Source organism: Mandrillus leucophaeus, unplaced genomic scaffold (assembly GCF_000951045.1).
Source record: "Mandrillus leucophaeus isolate KB7577 unplaced genomic scaffold, Mleu.le_1.0 Scaffold128, whole genome shotgun sequence".
In the NCBI taxonomy this organism is placed as follows: domain Eukaryota; kingdom Metazoa; phylum Chordata; class Mammalia; order Primates; family Cercopithecidae; genus Mandrillus; species Mandrillus leucophaeus.
Genome location: NW_012101209.1, coordinates 5,080,333 through 5,103,013, shown reverse-complemented (window position 1 = coordinate 5,103,013; position 22,681 = coordinate 5,080,333). Strand labels below are relative to the sequence as shown.

The 22,681-nt window shown below is 42.0% G+C and overlaps 2 protein-coding genes across 6 annotated transcripts in view; one reads left to right on the top strand and one right to left on the bottom strand.

Annotated features, from left to right (window-relative positions):
• The window catches only part of TAX1BP1 (Tax1 (human T-cell leukemia virus type I) binding protein 1), a 109,008-nt gene extending 101,851 nt beyond the window's left edge, over window positions 1–7,157 (top strand). For all 4 annotated transcript variants that reach the window (XM_011972246.1, XM_011972249.1, XM_011972247.1 and 1 more), the window contains 2 exons: window positions 5,324–5,406; window positions 6,015–7,157. In XM_011972246.1, the coding sequence (XP_011827636.1) occupies window positions 5,324–5,406; window positions 6,015–6,216 (285 nt within the window). In that variant the 3' untranslated portion in view covers window positions 6,217–7,157. The remainder of the gene's footprint in view (window positions 1–5,323; window positions 5,407–6,014) is intronic.
• A 790-nt stretch (window positions 7,158–7,947) lies between these two features.
• JAZF1 (JAZF zinc finger 1) overlaps window positions 7,948–22,681 on the bottom strand; it is a 271,472-nt gene continuing 256,738 nt past the window's right edge. For both annotated transcript variants that reach the window (XM_011972251.1, XM_011972250.1), the window contains exons 4-5: window positions 18,038–18,207; window positions 7,948–10,340 (exon numbers count right to left, since the gene is read on the bottom strand). In XM_011972251.1, coding sequence (XP_011827641.1) covers window positions 10,164–10,340; window positions 18,038–18,207 — 347 coding nt within the window. In that variant the 3' untranslated portion in view covers window positions 7,948–10,163. The remainder of the gene's footprint in view (window positions 10,341–18,037; window positions 18,208–22,681) is intronic.

Below are 22,681 nucleotides of genomic sequence, written 5' to 3'. Positions count from 1 at the left end.
GGCCATAAAAGTTTTAAATAAAAATTTTAAATAAAAGTTACCCAGAGTCATTGGGTACTCTCTTTTCCCTTATGTATTGATTTTGGTCTTAGCAAATATATAAATTTCTTAAAGTGTGAATGCTCTTGAACTAAAGTAATAATTACCAACTTAGTAAGAGTTTTGTTAAGTGGTAAAACTTTCTTCCTTGATATTCATTACTAATTCCTGAATGATAACTAAGTATTTCAATTAATAGTTCCTAGCAGAGATAGAATTACAACACAGTTTGGGAAATGCTGAGTAGATAGAGTCCCACAGTCTGGATACTAATAATACAGATGATATAACTCAGTCATTAACCCCTGAGTATGTATTCCCATAACTTGATTATGATAGATGGCATTTTTTTTTATTGTGGTAGAATAAATATAAAATTTGCCATCTTAGCCATTTTTAAGCATATAGTTCTGTAATGTTAACTTTACTGCTGTGCAGCCAATCTCTGGAAACTCTTCATCTTGCAAAACTGAACTCCTTACCCATTAAACAACAATTCCCATTCCCTCTTCCTGCAGCCCCTGAAAACCACCAGTAATTTGAATTTGACTACTCTGGGTACCTTATGTAGGTGGAATCATACAGTATTTGTCTTTTTGCGAATGGCTTATTTCACTTAGCATAATGTCTTCAAGGTTCATCCATGTTGTAAACGTGTATCAGAATTTCATTCCTTTTGAATAAGGGTAAATAATATTCTACCATATGGATATATGCCACGTTTTGTTTATCTGTGCCTATGTCAATAGAAATTTGGGTTGTTTGTACCTTTTGACTATTGTGAATAATGCTGCTGTGAACATGGGTTCGTGATTGAACATATCTGTTCAAGTCCTTGCTTTTAGTTCTTTTGGGCGTATACCCTGATGTAGAATTGCTGGATAATATGGTAATTTTATTTTTAATTTTTTGAGGAACTACCATGTATGATCATGATTGTACTTTGAAGTTAGTGTGATCTAACCCTAGTTTATTTTCCAACAGGTTATAACCCCCTTTACATTAGGCCAGGCAGGTGACTCATGCCTGTAATCTCATCACTTTTGGGGAGGTCAAGGTGGGAGGATTGCTTGAGCCCAGGAGTTGGAAACCAGCCTGGTCAACATAATGAGATCCTGTCTCTTAAAAAAATATGCCGAGTGTGGTGGTACACTCCGGTAGTCCTAGCTACCTGGGAGGCTGAGATGGGAGGATTGCTGGAGTCCAGGAGGTCGTGGCTGCAGTGATCCATGACTGTGCCACTGCACTCCAGTCTGGGTGACAGAGCAAGACCTTGTCTCAAAAGAAAAAAAATTACTATTAAATGTCCAAGGTGGTCACATGCTTTTAATAAGAAAACAAGAATGTTTTTGTATAGAGTATATCCTGAGCAGATAATGAGAAGTTTTTGGGTTTCAGATTGAGCGTCAGTTTATCGTAGCTTGTTTCCTTTGCTTAAAAACCAGTTTGTAATGGAAAGAGTATTGTGCTGATGGGTGTAAAGGTAGATGAACACAATAGGACGTTTAGATCTTTAAATGGATTAAAGTAATATTAATAAAAGTTTTCTGAAAAGGTTTTTCTTAAAATTTGGAATTGTTCATAAATATATTTCAGTATGGTATTCTCAATAAAATTTGCTTACAAGATTATTTTAGTAGTTTAGCTAAAAGACTAGGTGGTGATATTTTAAAATGTGCTGTTAAACCCTTTGGGTTTGTAAGTTTCAGTGCTGAAACTGATAATTTAATAATTTGAGGTAGAAATATTTCTAAAACAGAATACATGATTCTCTGGCTTTCATTTAATATAACCTTGATGATTAAGGTTTATTTAAAAAATCAATGTTACATGGTGTCATATTCTTTTAAGATGCATAGTAAGGCTGTGTGATCTGTTACCAGTAGTGAAATGCCTAACATCGGATATTTCGAGTTCTTGTCTTGCTTTTCTCTTTTTCCCAATAGCTTTTTTTTTTTCCTAAACTGCCAGTCAGCCTGCTTATAATAGCTTCATTTCCCAATTAAACTATTTTTAATCTACTATGGCTCTGAAACTAACCAGGCTTGTTGAGTAAAATAGAATAAATGTATTCTCGGCCGGGCGCAGTGGCTCAAGCCTGTAATCCCAGCACTTTGGGAGGCCAAGACGGGCGGATCACGAGGTCAGGAGATCGAGACCATCCTGGCTAACACAGTGAAACCCCGTCTCTACTAAAAAAAAAAAAAGCGAAAAATTAGCTGGGCGTGGCGGCGGGCGCCTGTAGTCCCAGCTGCTCAGGAGGCTGAGGCAGGAGAATGGCGTGAACCCGGGAGGCGGAGCTTGCGGTGAGCCGAGATCGCGCCACTGCACTCCAGCCTGGGCGACTGAGGGAGACTCCGTCTCAAAAAAAAAAAAAAACAAAAAAAACTATCTGGATTTTAGTTACTTGATTGAATTTTTGAAGTATATAAAGGATTCCTGTTTTATCTCCCAATTTAATCCCCCATTAGGTTATCTGTCCTGTTTTCCTTTTGCTCAGTTATATCCTATGGGACTCATAGATAAACAAAAGTATTTTACCTCTTCTTTTACTTTTCAAGAGGGGAATATTGTCAGAAGGATAGTCAAGTACCAGAAATACTCATTTTGTCTTTTGTTTGTTCACTGGTAAAGATTTCACTCATCATTTTGCCTGTCAATATCATGAGAAACGTTATTATATGTATTGGCTTCTTAAGAGTGCTTACTGCATACTCTCTGATTTCAGCCTATGTTCTGAGTAGATGGTTCATGTTTTATTTCATGAGAACTTATTGTTTCTCATTATAACATGTAGAATTATACTCTTGAACCCCTCTCCCCTTTTATTAGGTAATAGGTGGTAGAAGATAACAGAATAATCGAGTTATCATTGCCAAATTATACATGACTTAGAAAGTATAAATTACTTCTACTTTTTTTCCCCTCCAGGTATTTAACGAGCAGGGTTAACATGTCTGACAGGTTGTCTGAATCTGAAACCTAGCTACAAACTCTACTGTTAGCTGATTCATGGAAGCAGTAAATTGGTGTAGGCTGTTAGCTATTATAAAACAGGAAAAGAAGGTTATGAGATTTTTGGTTCCATTACATTTTTGGCCTTTGGAAAATTGTGTTCTATCTTAAATATTTGTCATTAAAAATTCTAAAAAATATATCAAGACCTGCCCCGTTTTATCTTTTCCCATTATTTTCTTCAACATTTCATAATTTTGGATTTTTGTTTTTCAAAGATGAGTGAGAAACTTTTGTTCCTTATCACTGATTTGTAGTTATTTAAGCATACTCAGTGTTTCAGAGATTGTTGCTGGGAGGCCTAAATCTGGGAGCTAGAGTAACCTGGCACAGAATCAGAATTCACTGTCAGCAGATTCAACTACTTTCTCATCTTCCTTGTTTGTATCTACAGACTTAAGAGCTATCTGGGGCCGGGCACGGTGGCTCACGCCTGTAATCCCAGCACTTTGGGGGCCGAGGCAGGCGGATCACGAGGTCAGGAGATCGAGACCATCCTGGCTAACACAGTGAAACCCCGTCTCTACTAAAAAAAAAAAAATGCGAAAAATTAGCTGGGCGTGGCGGCGGGCGCCTGTAGTCCCAGCTGCTCAGGAGGCTGAGGCAGGAGAATGGCGTGAACCCGGGAGGCGGAGCTTGCGGTGAGCCGAGATCGCGCCACTGCACTCCAGCCTGGGCGACTGAGGGAGACTCCGTCTCAAAAAAAAAAAAAAACAAAAAAAACTATCTGGATTTTAGTTACTTGATTGAATTTTTGAAGTATATAAAGGATTCCTGTTTTATCTCCCAATTTAATCCCCCATTAGGTTATCTGTCCTGTTTTCCTTTTGCTCAGTTATATCCTATGGGACTCATAGATAAACAAAAGTATTTTACCTCTTCTTTTACTTTTCAAGAGGGGAATATTGTCAGAAGGATAGTCAAGTACCAGAAATACTCATTTTGTCTTTTGTTTGTTCACTTTGCACTTCACACCATATATACTTTTTTGGTGCTCCTTCCCATAACAGACTTAACTGACCCATTAATAGCAGCTCTGGGGCAAGCATGCCTACCTAGTAACATAAAGACTTCATCAGGGCCGGCTACACTTGGGGATATGCTGTTAGTTCATGACATGGAGCAACTAACAGCTGTTGAGATATAAAAAGGAAATAGGCAATTTAGATGATGTGCCTTATTTGAGTGTTAAATGAGCCTGTGTGTTTGGCTGTTGATGTAGCACGTACAGATCTCTAAAAACTGACTGCTGGGATGCAGCCATGGGAATCCAAATCAGTGTTTTCTTTCTGATTAAAACTAGATGCGCACATTTTTAGAAGTCTCACTTGACAACCTCTGAAATATTTAATTTTGGATTTTGTTCCTCTACAGCAGAGTTTTGAGGCTTGTAGTTGAGTGCATTGCTTTGCTTTAACATGTGTTAATCCAGTTGGATTTGCTGCTGTGTGTTCCCAAGAATATACATATACAAACTCACACATACTCTATTAGTTTTTCATTACGATTTCTGTATATCATGCAATGGATGTATCTTGTCAAAGAGACTGTCCTTCTTGTAAATTAAGCTTACAGTTATTAAATGAGAACATTTGAGACAGTAATGCCGTCTGACAATATTGAAAGTAGGGCCGAGCGCGGTGGCTCATGCCTGAAATCCCGGCACTTTGAGAGACCGAGGAGGGCGGATCACTTGAGGCCAGGAGTTTGAGATCAGCCTGGCCAACATGGTGAAACCCTGTCTCTAATAAAAAATTAGCTGGGCCTGGTGGTGCACACCTGTAATCCCAGCTACTCAGGAGGCTGAGGCATGAGAATTGCTTGAACCCAAGAGGCAGGGGTTGCAGTGAGCAGAGATCGTGCTACTGCACTCCAGCCTGGGTGACACAGTGACGACTCCATCTCAAAAAAAAAAAAAAAAGTGACCACCCAGTCTGCAGAAAGATAAAGTCAGTAAAAGTTACCTATGTATATAGGTTTGAAAAGGTCTACTGTTCTCAGCTTCATTTACACACACAGGTATGGTAAATGGTATGTCTCTATTCCTCTGAATACTGCTTTTTATTTCAAGAACACCACACTTAGTCCATAGTGAAATACTCTGCAGAGTTTCAAACATGTTTATTTGAAAGTCTAATTAAATGATAACAGAGAGAAAATTTCCTGAAGTGTAATCTTCTTTTATACAGTCAGTATGTGCTTGATTGAATTAAGGAATTTATATTTGGTTTTACTTTCCTTAAAAGTTCCAAAATTATTTTTCCCCTAGGAAGATGAGAATGTGCCTACTGCTCCTGATCCTCCAAGTCAACACTTACGTGGGCATGGGACAGGCTTTTGCTTTGATTCCAGGTAGATTTTTCTTTCCTTTGTATAATTTGGGTGAATTTAGGCCAATGGTTCTCAAAGGTGGTCCTTGGGAACTCATTAGAAATGCACATATGTAGGGCCTGGCCTAGCTGAACCAGAAACACCAACACTGGGCATAGGCCCAGCAATCTGTGTTTTAACGTGTCCTCTGACTGATTCTGATGCATGCAATCATTTGAGAACCAGTGCCATAAAAACTTTTAGCTATTAAACCAAATGCACTGGTGGGAAGTTATGAGTTGTATTTATCCTTACAGTCTTACAAAAGGCATTTTCTGTTAAACGTGGAAGAATTCTTGGTACTAATAATTTCACATAATTGTGATTGGATTTGGAAGGTTTTAAGGGGAAAAAAAGGTTTTGTTAATCTAATTGTAAAACTAAATTTAGAGGCTCTATAAATGGGTTACACAATTGTCTACAGCAAGCATTTAGAAGCAGAGAAAGGTTTCTGGAGTAAAGACTTGTAAGGTAGGTTGTTTAGTATGAATATCAGCTAACTAGATAAATGGAACCTTGTCATATATGGACAAGTTACTGTTGTTCTACATTTATTAGAAATATGTAATTTTTTCATTTTTCTCTTTAAGCTTTGATGTTCACAAGAAGTGTCCCCTCTGTGAGTTAATGTTTCCTCCCAACTACGATCAGAGCAAATTTGAAGAACATGTTGAAAGTCACTGGAAGGTGTGCCCGATGTGCAGCGAGCAGTTCCCTCCTGACTATGACCAGCAGGTGTTTGAAAGGCATGTGCAGACCCATTTTGATCAGAATGTTCTAAATTTTGACTAGTTACTTTTTATTATGAGTTAAGACAGTTTAGCGGTAAAAAAAAAAAACAAAAACAAACAAAAAAAAATCACCTAAAATAGACCACTGAGGAGACCATAGAGTGATGCCTTCATGCACCCTCTATTGCACTTTCTGACCAGGAGCTACTTTGAGTTCGGTGTTACTAGGATCAGGGTCAGTCTTTCATTTATCAATAAATTTTAATCTGTTAATCTTACTTGCTTTAAAACAAAGTTCTTGTGTGTTCTTATCTTTATTTATTCCCTAGTTTGCAGAATTGTCTGAATAAAGGATACAAGGATTATTTCAATGTTACTGCACTGAAAAATGTGTATGTATTAGTGTGCTACATTATTTAGCAGAATATTCACAAGTTTCTGTTGACCTTGTTGATTGAGCATGACTACTAAATATTATGTAATAAAAAGCATTTATCATAACAGTCTTGTGAAGTAGTTCTTCAAATACAGACAGTTCTATAATTTAGCCCATGAAATGATAGGTTTTTAATTTCCAGAAATGGAGCTGCATGTAGAATGAGATCACATGCTTTTTATATGTGAAATGTTGGTTTTAGCAATTAACAGAAGGCATATTTTGCTAATTTTATGACAAAATTTTAGAATAACCTGAATGATTATTTTTAAACTATCTTAAAGTTGTATGTATATATCTAATGGGAAAATGGAACAAGAGATGTCAATATTGTTTTCCTATTAAATGATCTCATAACAAGGGTGTTTATGGCATAAAGTCACAGAATATATATCAGTATCTTTTTTACATTTTCCTGATGAGAATATAAATTTGAAATATTCTCAGTGATTAAAAGTACAATGCATCAACCCAAATAAAAGTAATGTGTTCCTTCAGTTACGTCTCTGCTGTATAGAACTCTCACTAACATTAAAGAACGAGGACACATTTTCCAAGATCTGTAATTTCATTGTTGTCACATTTATTTGTGAGTTTTTCAATCTAGCATCTTGAACATCTTTTTTTGGTTTGGGCCTTTAAAATTCTTCTGAACTGTATTCCCTTTCCCTTTTATAATGTGCATGTGAATAATTTAAAGTACCAGCTTTTGATTTTGCTGCTTTTGTAGTTATCAAAATAGTTTACATTTGTTCTGAGCAAACTAAGCTATTGAAGATGTTAATGTAATATTTAGACTTGGGGGCATTTTGGGTTGCTATATGTGAACTGCAGCATATGTCACTTGTATTTGTTTGTGGAAGCAGAGTTTGTATATTGTTAGAATCCTTTAAAAAGTTTGAGTCTAGGGCAAACCAGTATTAGGCATTCGTATGCCAGCTGTTAGGACACAGCAGTCCTAGGAAGCAATAGCTTTGGAGACTCCAAGTTTCAGCTTCCTGACAGGTTATATGACGAGCAGAATATACTTAGGTAAAATATGTTCAACAATGGGAGCATTTTTGTTGCAGTTAATAATTATGGACCATGTTAATCCAAAAGTATCCTTTGAATATTATAGTAGACGCTGTTGATCTTACTGGCCTAGAACTTATTTTAAAATAGTTTAAATCCAAGCTTGTTATTGATAGAAAAGTAATACAGGCTAATCTAAGCAAAAAAATGTAAGGGAATAAAGTCTACGTGCATCAGCTGAACAGCCTTAGAAAGAGGAACTGAATGGATATATTTATTAATTTCCATGGTAAACTTGATACTGGTTTTCATAATAGACACTAAGGGAAATAAAGAGCCATATTTATTTTTGGGTCAGAGGCAGTTTATTTTCAATGTGATTTCATTTACATTTATAAGCAGCTTTTCTTGACAGGAATTTTGATTAAATTGCCTTCAGTTCTAAAACAAACCTCTGTTGCTTTCAGACTTAATGTGCTCTGTCCCCAACAAAACATATGAAAATATAATTTAAAGCACAGTTTTCACAGACACAGTACAATACATTCACTATACACAGTATAACAAAATATTCCCATCCTTACCTGTTTAGTAATACTGTCACAATGAATAAGTAAATAGAAATTGGAATTTATCATTGAAAGAAATGTAACATGCACAATGACTATTTTATGACTGTTTAGCTGTTGAACTACTGATCCAGCCTGCAGTTTCTTGCACTAGAAGGAGCGAAGCTAAATAATAATTGCTGGCCTAAAAAATTTTTTTTGGTCGATTGTAGGTAGATATGAAATAGCCAAGTGGGGCCTTCTTATGCACCAACTAGTTGCGTCTCATATCTGGATCACCCTTTTAAACATAGGATAACACTGTATATGCAGGACCAAGGCCATACTTCAGATCTGAGGAAATTTTTAGAGGGCAATGTCTTTATAAATACTTTAAAATCCCTCATTATGAGAGATTCAGAACTTAATGAATACAGAGGTTTACTCATCTGGCTAACAGAATTGTCATCCTTTCAAAATGTTTGAAAATTGAGGAGGGACCCCTGCTTCCCAGCTATATGTTACGTAAGACTTTTCATCAAATGGGAACATGGGAGGAAACTTTTTAATAAGCAATTTGAGTTTGTTTTATGGGCAGTTAGCTATCTTGAAGCATTTTTTATTGCATAATTAGGCAACTGGTAAACTCTCATGTTTAAGGAATAGCACTTGGGAGAAAAGAACACTCAAGGCATGATGGTACTGTCGGTGAGGAAAAACTTCAGGAATGGTCCAGGTGTAGGTTACTCTAACGGGTCACATTAGTCACGCTTTTCTTTGACCACCTGCTGCAAGAAGCACTTAATTGTCAATAAGGCTCATTTTCATATTTCAGCAAAGTGTTTTATAAAGCTAAACAGACATTTCCAATGAGAACGCAGACCTCTCTACAATGTGATGAGAAAAGTGCCTTTTAAAAATAAGTCAAAAATGAGCATGAAGAGGAGGCAACAGGGGTCTTAACAAAAATGTTCCTCTTTGAAACGTGCTTAGAATTTTAGTTCTGATTTGCAACCCACAGGTTTGGTAGGGCAGTGGTTGCAAGAATTGGCAACACATAAACATTAAATTGTTGGCAATAGAGAACTACAAAGTGCTTTAAAACTTCATCTGAAGATGAAGATATAACTAAATTTCACACACACAAAATTTGCACTTAAGTATTTCAAAGTGTTTCCTAACAGATTTCAGGGAAAAGTATTTCACTAAGTGGGTATCTTGGTCCGCAGATATCAATAGGCATAAATTGAATCCCTTGTATCCAGCAGGCACTCAATGAATGTGTATTAAATGAATGAATGAACTGAATAGACTATTTTGTACAAAATGCCATTTATAACACTAAAATGACTAGTAAGTCAGATGGCAAGATTTTCAGCTTTTTAAAGGGCAAAAGGATTTGCAAGATAATATAAAACACAGAAAGCACACCTTTTATGTATGTTATTTAAATATGAAAATATTTTTAGCATATTATGTTAAACATTCTTTCTTATTTATATTTCCATTACCTAAAGTCTTTCTACTCACAAATACTAACTCCATTATGTAAGGCATGGTAACCAGTTTGATAATGAAGGTATTATTTTGGTTTTGAACATATGTGAGTTGATGTGTTGAAAACTTCAATCACATTACAATCTTGAAAAAACATCTCAGTGCCAGCCCCTCCTCCCCCCAGTTGATACCACTGCAATACAATTCTACAATATGCAACATGCCCTCAATTTTATTTTGTTTTGGGGGAAATGTGCTGAAGAACCTAGAGCTTGTTTTGTTTAGCACCTTATATCAAAGTAATGAAAATGGGTATGATGATTACATGTGCAAATGTACAAAATCATTAACTCTACAAAGATACATCATTCCAAAATTACAGAAAAAATTTAAAGCATGCATTTAATTCTTTTTCTTTAAAGGGTTGCTGAATGCTTCCCCTGAAAAAAGGTGGCTGTTTTCAAAATCAGCAACTGCTGGTGAGGATTTCTTGGCACAGTTATGACCAGCATGTTATTGCTGCATCTTCCTGATGATCTCAGCCGACACCGGGGGATGGAAATTGATTGTGTGGTGCCGCAGGCCCTGAGCTGTCTTGTAACTCTTCCCACAGCGACATTTGAATGGTTTGCGGACACGAATCTGTGTTCTGTGACCATTCTTAGCGTGATATTTTATGCCATTCACATTCTGTGGAGAAGACGAAAATATTTCTTATTAGATGGATTCACAGAATGCCTGTCAAACTTGGGAAACCTTAGTTTGGGTCTGGACTGCAGTTCCTGGATGGCAGCTGTTTAGAGTGTAGTCTTTTGCAAGGACCTCCAGTTGGGACCCTTAGGGACATTCTGGTGTGTCAATCATGGGCTGTACGGATGGCCACACACACAGCTGACTCCAAATTTCAGATGTGCCTCAATTACTCTGAAAATGAAATTACTGATTTCTTCCAATTTTATATAAAATATATATTTAGGACTTAGACTGTATAAAGAAAATCCTCTGAATCTTTTCCACTCTAAATAAAGTTAACAGTGAACAATCCTATACAAATGTCTTCAGCATGTCCAACAAAATATCTTTCTAAAGAAAAAAAACATTAGGGCACATCTCAAAGTTTGACGTATAGAAATCTTTGATTTGAAAACTCAATTTACATCTTGCTTCTAGACAACTGTGTTAACAGTTCCCTACCATGCCTTAACCAGAGTTTTTGTCAATGTTCCGCTCTGCCCTAAGCCAGTATCTCTGATGCCACTGTGGGAGCTACTTGTTGCCCAAATTGTGTTGCCCCACTGTACAATTGTATATGTTTAATAAGCACCTGTGGTCAGACTGGGCCTTACCTTAAGTATTACATTCCAAACATACAATGAACTTTAAAAATTTAAGGTTATTTATATAATGTTAGTCACTAAGATTGGACTTCTTAGCATCTGGATACTAAAGTTATCAAAATGCTTTCTGAATTTCTATCAATCGGTTTTGCTAGCTCACCAGCATATTCTATGTAAGACTCCATTCTTAGAGTCACTCTCTACAGTTTTAACAACCAGTAATCCTCATCCCAATTAAATGGTGAGGAAATAGGCTCAAGGGTAGTAAGTAACTGGTGGAAGATTTAAGAAGGGATGGCAGAGGTGTGGTATTTGAGCATAGGTCTTAATTTCCAAGTTAGCAATTGCCAGATTAGAGAGTAAGGGAACACAGAAGACAGCCTAAAACAAAAAGCACAGATTTTAGGAGAGTGAGCTGTTTCCTAAAATACTACCTAAATCCAGTCCTGCTAGGCCCAGTCCCTTGCCCAGCTAAAGGATTCCAACACAATACTGTTCTCACTCTTCATGGGATGCCTTTAAAGAGCTCCCAGAAAACAGCTCCCTGCTGTCGTCTCATGAATACCTAGCACGGTGCCTGGCACATTGTAGATGCTCAGTAAGTCTCTGTGAGTGAATGAAGTTACAACAGCACTTCCCAAGTTCATGTCTCACTAGTAATGGAAGAAGGGTTGCTACTAAATATAAATATAAATATAAATATAAATGGTGGTTATTACTACCACATTAGAGATGTGCAATGCACGTTAATGTTTTTAAAAAGTCCTTGGAAGAGAACTCTGCTGGACTTTGTTGAACCCAGGGGTGCCAAGTAGCAGTTGGCTCAGAGTCTGAAGGTTGTCCAGTGATTTGAAGCAGGACAAACAGTCTGCTCTGAACACCTGGCTCCAGGCCTTCTGTACCTTGTCTCCAGCCTTGTCCTTCCAGCATCAATCCTTTCAAACATAAGTTCTTCAGTCTTGTTAAGAGGCATGTTGGGGGTTTCAGAGCCTGCTGGGGCAGGAAAGGGGAGGGTAGTGGCAGTGGCAGAATCAGACCCACTGAGATGTTTGATGGGTAGATATGTCCTGCCAGTCCCTGGCGGTTCCATCCCCTCCGAGGCCCAGGCACATGAGTGAAGAGGCCAACGTGTGTATCGCGCCCAAGTGAGCCTTCAGATGATTCTAGCCCCAGCTGGTGTCTTAGAGCAACTGCGTGAGAGACCCCAGGTGAGAACCACCTTGTTGAGCCAGGCAGCCCAGAGAACTGTAAAAGATCATTGTTTTAAGCCATGTATTGTGTGTGAGAGAGACAGAAAGAGAATGAATATTAGTTTTATGGCCATTAGAAAAAGACTTCCAACTTTAATATGGTAGAAAGTGTCCTGGGTTACAAATGCTAGAGATGTGCACCTGCCTGCTTAGTAATATCCCATTTATAGCTCAACGAATATTGAGCACCTATCAGGGTCCTTTTCTGCGGATGAAGGGCTACTAAAACATTTCATGTCCTTGTTTTCATGGGGAACTTGATGCAGAACAGATCATTAGTGATCCAGCTACCTCTGTGCCCCAGAACCATTCAAACCTTGTCAGAAAATAGAGGAAACCAAAAACAGAAAAGCATTAACCAAGAAACAAAAAGGCAGAGCAACTCTTAATGGTGTCAGGGCTTAGCCATTCCATTGAGAGCTGAGGTTTTTTAATAACTAATTAGGCTAAAAAAAAGATTTAAGACCAGAAATTGCTAAAACCAGAGAAGCCAGTCCAACGTGAAGTCAGATCTGTCGTTCATCAAGAGAAGGACAAGCCAGGGCTGAGGGGATTCCAGCAGGCGCTGTGGCCCGTTCCCAGCTTGAATGTAAACATTATGTTGTGTGTCTGGCATGAGACTACGAGGAAAATAGCCAACACTACACACACATCAGCTTTATGGAAAAATCAGGAAGCACATTTAGAAACATAAGGTATTTCCAGGGTTGGTCAAAGAACCTGCTGTGCCATCACTCCTTTGTCTTTGCTGCTGTGATTAAAAATGTTGAGAAGTGTGAGTGGGTTGCCTTTATCACAAATGTTAGTACAAGGTCAGGTAAGACTCTCTTAAGACATTTCCTCCATCCAGCCATTCAGTTAGAGGCCGCAGGAACATCCTCTTTACAAGACCAGAGGAGCTCTGAAAAGATCCACCAAAGTTTCTTATTGCATCAGTCCTGAAACAAATTTGATCTTTCAAAAATAGTAGTAAAAAAATAAATAATGGCTGGAAACCTGAAATGCTGAAATTGCTGAAATTCTTTGGTCTTTGAAAAAAATGGAATCAAGCTTAAAAGGGCAAGGAAGGTTGCTAACGTTTATTAAGAGCTTATCATACTGGGTACTTGATGTCAATTGCCTTATTTAATACTCATGTTCTGGATGAAAGAACTGACTCTTAGAGGAGGTGAGTGACTTGGCCAAGATCACATGGCTCGTAAATTACAGAATTGGAATAGGAACCCAGGGATGTCCGATTCCATAGTCCATATTTCCTCATGTAGTCTCCTAACGTGCTAGGTACTCGTTAATTACAACAACCAGCTGGTGGTCTTTGAAAAATCTTACCAGTTGGGAAGAAGGATTGGGATAATAGTCTGGAGAAAACTGTCTGTGAGTTACAATGATGCTCTGACATCAAGCTAGTAAGGGAAGAAAGTGGGAAGGTAGGAGGTAGAAAGGAGGACTTAGGTGGGGGTTCTACCATTAGGAACTACTTGTCCCCTCTGATGGAATTAGGCCAGTCAATAGACAGCAGGCGATTTAGAGGCTTTTCTAAAAGTCTACTCCAAATCAAATCATGAAGCCTAAAGTCCAGATGCCAAGCTGGGCCATCCTGTCCTTACCTGGATGGGATCTTTGTTGTCAGTACTCAGACCTTCATGTGTACAACATGACACTTGACCTAGATAAGCCCAGTGGTCAGTTTCCCAGGGGCCTGGATGTTGTGCACAATGGAGAAGATGAAGTTGCTTGGGGATTTGATGAGGAAGAAGAGTAAGAAAACAAACTGGGGATGGTAGTAGTGGTAATGGTGGGGGTTAAAAGTGAAACCACTTGCAGCAATGTGGACACCCCACCAGCCGCAGAAAGCAGGAGGGCTGAGGCGCACGCAGTTCCCTACTGGCCACTGCACACCAGCACACAGGGTGTCTAGCAAGTTGGGTGGGGTCTTTAGGAAAAAAGAATTGCCTCTTCCCTCAGTCATTTAAGTAATATGTTCAGTTAGACAATTGCAGAAATTCAGAAAACACAGAAGAGCATAAAAAAGAACAGATACTATCACTGTTAATATTTGAGTTAATTATATCTTGATTTACATAATTGAGTTGAGTTAATAATCTCTCTCTCAATACCTTTTTTCCACTTAATGTTACTTTGTGAGCACTCCCTCATCATTAAGTGTTTCTCAGTGTTTGAAAACGGGACACTATCTGGGTCTGTCTCTGTTGATGAAACTGTCACCATGCAGAGGACTCCAGAGGAACTTTGGGGGGCGGGGTATTGTTGTTTTACATTTCTTAAAAAACAAAACAAAAAAACTTTAAAGTGCCTTTAATCTTTGCCATTCTAACATAAAAATTATCAAAGGGATAAAACCTCAAAGCACTTCAACCCATCTTTTAAACCTATCTGCATTATAAGGAAGGGAAGTCGTCTCTGTTCCCTGAATTCAGGCAAGCGTGAGCAGGGCAAGAGTGGTGGGCTCAGTGGTTGTGGCCTGGAACGCCTCTGGGAAGGATACAAAGGAAATAATCCTCCCACGGCTTTGGGGCTCCGGGGCTCAGTGGGGAGCCCACACTTCCCTGTTCCCATGGGCTACGCCTTGATTCCTTTGCCCTCAGAGCACCTGTCACATCTGAGACCTGTGCTGGGTGCTGAGGAGGGACAGTGAGCTCTGAGGGTTTTGGGAGCAGTAAGAGAGATGGTGCCTCAATGTAGAAAGAGCATGTGGGGAGGATGAGAACTTGACCTACGAGAGGCGGAGAGGGGAGTCGGTCTGGGAGGTTGGTGAGGGCTCCCAAAGGTGGTGGCGCTGGAGCTGTGCTGGAGAAAGGAGCGGAATTAAAATGAGAGATACTGAGGGAGAGAGGAAGGGACGGGGGACCGGAATATGCGTCTTTGCCCTAAGGACTGTTTAGCTGAAGGCAGTTAAGCAGCAGCAGATGCAGGAAGGAGTCCCTGCTCTCCCTCTGTGTGCCTAAAAACAGGACACAAATTTACAAAGACAAAGGGAAGGCCACCCCCACTTCTTCCAGGGAGATCGAAGGTTAACCAACGCAGAAGACTTCAGACTCTTACTGGCCTGGAGATGGTACTGGAGGAATCTACATGAACAAGCTAATACACTAACAGGACTCTTGTCTGCTTTTGTTTTTCTTTTTTCCTTCCACAAGCTGCTGCTCCCAGAGACTCAAAGCCCTTTTCCTTTGTTACTTCTCTAAAAATGTACTTAACTGTTCTTTGTTGAAGACGCTGTATAAGCTGTGAGAACCGCCCATTCCCTGGGTGTCTTGTCTCCCATGTGTATATGAAATACACATGTTGATAAACTGTTTTTCTCTTGTTACTCTCTCTGTTGTTACAGAGAAGATGTTGCAACTAGAACTTAGGATGATAGACGGAAACATTGTTTTTTTCTTCTACAGAGGGCAGGGAGCATCCTAGGCTAAGGAGTTAACATGGGAAGGAAATGTGGAGACCTGGCTTTACTGCGGGGTCCTTCTCCCATTCCCCGCTCGGCATGAGGTCTGGGAGTTCAGTACCTCATTCTGTCTGCTCTGTAAATGCCAATGAAATGGCGACGACTGCTGATCCTGAGTCAGTGTCCAGGAGACTTGGCTGGCAGAGACTGCTGCCAGCAGCAAGCAGGGAGTAAGAAAAGTCTGACTTGCCTTGGGAACAAATGAGGTGGCAGCACTTCTGCATTCTGCCCGAGTCCACAGTACCCAGCTCATCCCACCCTCTTCTCTCCAGTACCCAGGCCAGCAATGATGTAGTGAAGAAGATGAAATACGAATCCCACTGGAGCACAGCCCTACCTTCCAGCCAGCAACTTCGGGGCAGAAAGAGCCGCCAGCTTGGGATGTAGGAGTGGCTCATCTCCAGTGCCTGGTCAGAGGTGAGGTCACAAGCCTGCTATGGCCCTGCGTATCATGACCTGCATTCTGGCCCAGAAAAGGAAACTCACACTTCCCTCGCGGGATCAGGACCACCAACTGCCGCCCACGTCACCTGCCAGTCAACGGGGCTGGAGTCGGCAGCCCCTTCAGCCCAAGGCTCATTGAATTCTCAGTGGTGGAGAGAGAACACTCAGAAAAGCCCCCACCAACCCAGACACAGACAACGGAAGGGGGAAACGGCCAGAAACCCAAGCAGAGGAAAAGTAAAAGAATGACAAAACAGAAATGACAAGAAGGAAAGGATGCGAACAAGAAAAGGGGATGGAGCTAGAGGTGGGAGAGAGGGGATGCTTCCCCTGCACCCGCTGCCCAGAACTCAGGGCGTAGCTTGTATTTCCTTTGTGTTTTGGCGGGTCAGCCTGAGTACAGGTCATTACTTGGCTCCCGCTTTTAACATGGCCGATGTGGAAGACACCCCCGGCCGGGTGCTCGGCCCTGGAGAGCAGGCAGCAGGACGGCAGTGGTGGGGAGGAACAGCTGCGGTGAGATGCGGTGGGAACCGGCCCCAGGGGCCAGTCACGGCCTTCTCTGTAGAGAGCAAGAAAGGAGGAAAAAGTCTCTTTCTGCAATGAAGCGCTGCCCTCTGGAAAAATGGGCTTGTCCAACAATCCTGTGGATGTTTTGTATCCCAAGGTAACCCCTGAGCAGCCCTTCCCTCCTCTCCCAACTCCATGCCTCTGACACAGAATGTACAGATGCGTCCTGAGGCCTGTTCTGACCCAAATGCAGCGCTCCTCTGCCAGCCCGCAGAGGCTTCTCACATCTGCGTCCTGGGGAGTTCATTTCAGCTTAAACAACGAGCATCTGGACTTTGCATGATGGAACTGTAACAGTACATAGAGTAGGTGAAACCTAGAAATGCTAACTTTGTGGCACATTTGTGTGCCATGCTTTTATATCGACAGCTGCTATGAAAAGTACTGAAATAGATGAGTGTTCAGAGAGACCTATTTAAGAAGGGGCAACATAAGTGCTTATGCTATCTTTTCTTTTAAGCTTAAAAAAAGAGTCAGTCTGCTATGAGTGAATCAGCGTACCATCGAGCATGCCAGGTATGTTTCTGATGTTTCTACTCCTAGCTCACAGGTGGATGTGAAAGAGCTGCTAACACCTCATGGGGAAGTTTGCAATTTTGTTTTTTAAAATGCCCTCTAGACCCATACTTGACTGTTGTGGTGTTTCTCATTTTGTCCCTGTTCCTTATTAGAAAATTTAGCACCCCCAGCTGCCCATGACACCCAGTCAGGCCCTCAGAGACCTGGGTCAGCAGACAGGCAGCTGAAGTTGAAGTGGGTGGTTTGGTGAGAAAAATATCAAAGACCTTTTTTCTCCTGATCCCCTTTCATGCCAGTGGGTGGAAGGAAGCAAGAACTTCCTCAGCTGGAGGCTAAATACCCTACCACACTCACCAAATGGCTCTGGGAGCCATCTGGGGCTTTTACAACTTCAAAGTGGTCTCCCGTGAGCCACCTGCAGGGCCATCCATTGGGGAAGGTGCTTGGCAAATAAATAGGTTGACGTATTTGATACTCTGTTCTGATGGGTCCCCCAGTATGACATGAATTTGAAGACTATCAAAGACATGATCCTCCTACAAAAGATCTCTCTTGACCGCCAGGATCCCAAGTAGGTGAGCAGAGGGGAAAGCCCCGGCGGCAGCCAGCGGTGGCGGGTGAGCACTGCCCTGAGGGCACCTGTGTGCACGCAGCGGTGAGGCCCACGCACTCTAATGCAGGAGAGGGGAGTGTCTCCCCCCAGCCCACACACTTGCTTTAAAATCAAGAAAGGGCGGCTGCCTTCCATGAAGCTTGCCCTGTTTCCATGTGGTTATGCCAAGCACGCAGCACCTCTGTTACCTTGTATCTCTTTTTACATCCAGGAACTGGGCAGGCAAAAGGCTTCTCTTCCCCTCCATTCATGCACATGGAGCTGAGGATGGCTTCGGAGCTGATGGCACTCTCTGTGGTCCAGGACTCATCGCTGTCCGACTCCTCATAGTCCACCTCCTCCTCGTCATACTCACTGCCTGCGGGACAAGAGAAGGGCAAGGACTGTCAGGAGCACTCATCTCCCCACAGGTTCACCCGGCCACTCCCAGGACAGGAGACGTGGCAGTGGCAGCGCAGCGCTGATGGCCCAAGGAGAGGGCACTCGCGGCACCAAGTGACTGCAAACACGACTATTCCCTTACAACCCTGGGAGCAAGAGCCCTGCGTTCCCACCTAAGAGACCAGGGCAAGGGCTTCCCAGCAATTCATGGCTAGGAGTTGGCGGAGCAAGAACATTAACTCGGTTCTACGGCAGCCCAGCCTGTGGCTGCGAAGGCACAGGGAAGACTCGCTCTGGGGCCAAAACCAAAAATAAGCAACGATGACAGACTCCTCACACTCCCCACACTCCCCACACTAGTGCCTGACACTCCCAAATGAGCAGAACCCTGTCCCCTTAGCTTTATGCTTTACTGGCCTAGTAAATGCAAAAATCTCCAGGGTCAGGGGTTACGTTTTGGACTTCTTAGGCATTTCCAGTAGGAATGAATTTCAGGTGTTTTTCTTCATAGATTTGAGCTGGGAAATTTGGAACTAAAAGAGGGTTACCCTCAGGCTAGGGAGCAAGAGGCACAGAAGGCCAGGAGCTCTGAGGGTAAATCGCCAGCAGCGACTCGTCCTGGAAGACGAAGCGATCCTCTACACACGCAGTCCCAGGCACTGCGTCTGCCCTTCAGCTCATGCGACGCTTCCTGCTAGGGCTGGCCCATCGCCGTCACGCAGCTCAGACAGGAAGCAGGGATTCTCTTATATTCCTAAGGGTGAAGAGCTCTGCTAAGAATCGAATTGAAATAGACTCTACTGACTTCTGTGCAAGACAGCAGGGATGGAGAACCACTTCAACAGGCAGCCTCGCTTCGCTCTTTTTTAATGAGGCCCAAAGCCATTTATTTGGAGCTTTTGCACAATACAACCCTGAAGGACGTAATTCTACAGATCATAAACAGTGTAAAATAATATGTTGACAAGTCCTAATGCATTTACAAGCCCCGTGGAATAAATAGGAATTATAGCACAACATTAATAAGAATTATATGGTAGCAATTACAGTTGTGAAATTCATCCCCCAGGTGTGAGGCTAAATTGTACCAGGGGCCTGCCTGGGTGCTTCAGGGGCTTACTCTGCTACATCAATTATTTCAACACCAAATATTGGCACTTTTATTGGGTTTCATTTTAATAGGCATTAATAAGATTGTTTGAAGAGCCAGTTGAGCCAGGAACAGGGACGCCGGCATCTGAGGCTAAAAGTTGAAAGGAGCCAGGAAGGAAGGAAGGGACCTGAAGTTTATTGAGTGCCTATTATGTTTCAGGCACATTATATGCATTATCTCATTTAATCCTCCAGTAACCCTGTGAGGTGGGGATTACTGTCACTTTTATACACACAAGCACCTGAGCCCTAGTGAGGTTAAAACGCTTATGCATTCTGAATTAGCCATTAAGGGACAGTGTGCTTTTCCCCCATTGCTTCCCAGCCCCCAGTGCCAAGCTCTTCTGAGGGGTTCCTTTTTAATCTCCTTTGAGTTGCTGGCTCTTCACCATTTAATACTGAGACGGAATTCAAAGCAGTCTGTTTTGAAGTCTGTTAGAAATTCTTGGGTGGTGCAGAAAAAACAATTTGGCAAACATGAAGCTTTGGAGTTAAATGTGGGTTTCAGTAAATTCCGCCGTACTTGGCCATAGCTCCCTAAATCAAGACAGCCGGTTTGGAAATGCTTGTACCAGGAGACACAGGGGTGCCACTCTGCCACGTTGCTCAGGGTCTGTCCTGGAGCAAATCTTGAAATCTGTTTTTAAGTAGGGCATTGTTTAAGACATTTTACTCTTAAACAAATGCCACATGCTGGCGTCCTTTAACTTGCTTGTTAGAAAACTATAAATGCTATTTCGCAAAGCTCCTCCAGCAGGACTTCAGAAAGTTAGAATGACTAATTTATCCATCTAATTGGGCTAATTTGTTAACCTCAATACCAAGAACCACGAAACATTTAGAATGGGGGAGGGTGGGGCACCTCAGACCAACTGGGAGCTTAATGAAGCCCAACAGAAGAGAAAACTTCAAAACTCCACTGGATCAAAAGCGATCAGGCCGAGGGGCTGAAGCTGCCTACACCGTCTCCGTCTCTAGGGAAGGCGCGTGGTATCCAGCCCCAGGCAGGGCAGGCAGGGGCCACGCAGCTCACCCTGCAAGTTGGAACACTTCTGAGACGGAAAGGTAGTGTGGGCCGACAGGTGTAAGCTGGGACTGTCCCAGGCAAGGTGGGACACACACCACTCAGCAGCTACAATCAAATCCTTGGGTGAAACTAGTCATCTCCCTCGGCTGCAACAAGATGGACTTTTGTTTATACTTAATTTTGTTCTCTAACAGAGAACATCAGCACAGACCTGGGCTCATGCCTCTGCTTTCATCAGCTGAAGGACAAGCCGCTTGGCTTTTATTTTCTCTTTCATGAAATGGGCACAAGTCTGTTCCTTGCAGGTTGAATTTAAGGATCAGAATGAGTGTGTACAGAATACCTGGGATAGGAGGACTTCCATAGAGTACGAGCTGAAAACATGCAAGGCAGTGTAAGCAATGCCATCTTTGTAATCATATTACATAGACATATTCCATATAAAATAAGATTATCTTTAGAAGGGCCTTTTGTGAAACCAAACGAGATAATTCCAAAAGGGTTGGGAATCCCTACTGGAAAAAACACAAGAGAGACTCCAGGACCAGACAGGCCCCATCAGCTTTAAGCTCAAAGAAGGAGCAAAGCACACTCCAGCCCCCACCTCCACAAGTCTGCAGAGGCCGGGAGGGAGCGCAGCTGGGGCTCAGAGCACTGTGAGCCAAGGCAAGTGCCGCTACCTCTCTGAGCTTCAAACTGCTCATCTGTAAAATGGTGAATGCCTGTACGCACTAAGGCTATTGTGAAGAATAACTGAGTTCCTGTGTTTAGGACTCTGGACAATGCCTGGCCCATGGTAGGCATTAAAGTAGGCAAGAAAATAAAATGCTATGTGAGCCGTTTATCTCATCTACTGTTCCCTTGCTCTCTCTTGAGAACAGTCCCCTTTTTAAACCTGAGGAACATGGTGGGGTTCTACTACAGCTTTTCTTATTGTACCCCAAATGCTCCCTCTTTTATTAACCAGGTGTCCACAGCACCAGGCGGCAGCCAGAGGGCCTGGGGCGGGCAGCATAGGGGCTGCGGGACCCGAGTCACAGGCGCTCAGATGCTGGCACTCATTCGTGTCCCTGGCAGGGCGTGGGGGGTCCTGCAGAAAACTTTTGAGGCCAAAACACAACTGCTGTTAGTCTCCTTTCAAACATTTTGGAACTGTAGAAAGAAATGCCCTAAAACTAAAGTCACCAAAGCTGCTGGGCCAGCCTTTGTCCTCTGCTTTATCCATTTCCTCATGTCTTCCCACAAGAGGAAAATAAATCCCAAGCTCGTTCATTCGTTTTCAATTGCTGCTTCAGCTGCTATCTCAACACTCACTGCAGAATGAACAAATCCCCAGCCGTCTCCACGCCTTTGCTAGGGAACTCCTCCTCCATTCCTGGAAAGCAGGAGGTGGCAAAGCTGCTTCTCCTAGCAACACCCTCCCAAGTTTTACTCCTGTGCTTCAATTAATAAAAAATCGTGAGCACCGCCCCGAGTATGAATGTGTGTGAATATTTTTATTATAAATGCTGTATATGTATTAATATATTATTGCAGAAACCACATCTGCAAAGAAGCAAAAAGGGTAGGGCTAAAATAAGTATAAATATCTTAATACAGGAATAGTTTTAATAAATTATTTATAAGTAGGTATAAAGATTTAATACCCCCTTCTCGCCCCTCACTTTGAGCCCACTGCCCTGCATGCCAGCTGGGGCTTCAACGGGGCACATCACAGTCTGCACTGAGGCTATCAGGTTGAAATGAGGCTCTGGGCTACTCTAGGGGAAAATGAGGGGACCTTAAGGATGAATACATTCATTTATTCACATGGCAAACTTTTACCCAACACCTGTCATAAGTAGACTTGGTGATCACTAGGTCCTGTCTAAACGCCCCCCTATAAGCCAAAGGAGAGGGGCGGGGTGTCCCGCCAGGAGACAGAAGATCATGAGGAAATGAAATGATGTTCTTGTTCTGTGCCTCACACCATCCCAAGACAACAAATGTTAATTTCCACACAATTTTTGAAACAAACAAACAAAAAATATATGAAGTATTTCCTCAAAAGAGAGGGGAAAAAACAACCATGTGTATGTATAGTTATAAGCAGTTGGGGCAGGAAAGGTCTTTGGAGTGTGAGAGTCACAGAAAGAATGTGACTGGGGGCCAGAGTGGGCATCTGGGGACAGGCTGGCAGGTGTCCTCAAGGCCACCCTCTTAGCTCTGCTGGGGAACCCTGGACTGTGGGGTCAGAATGTTGCAACGGGGAGGAACTTGCAGACCACTGAAT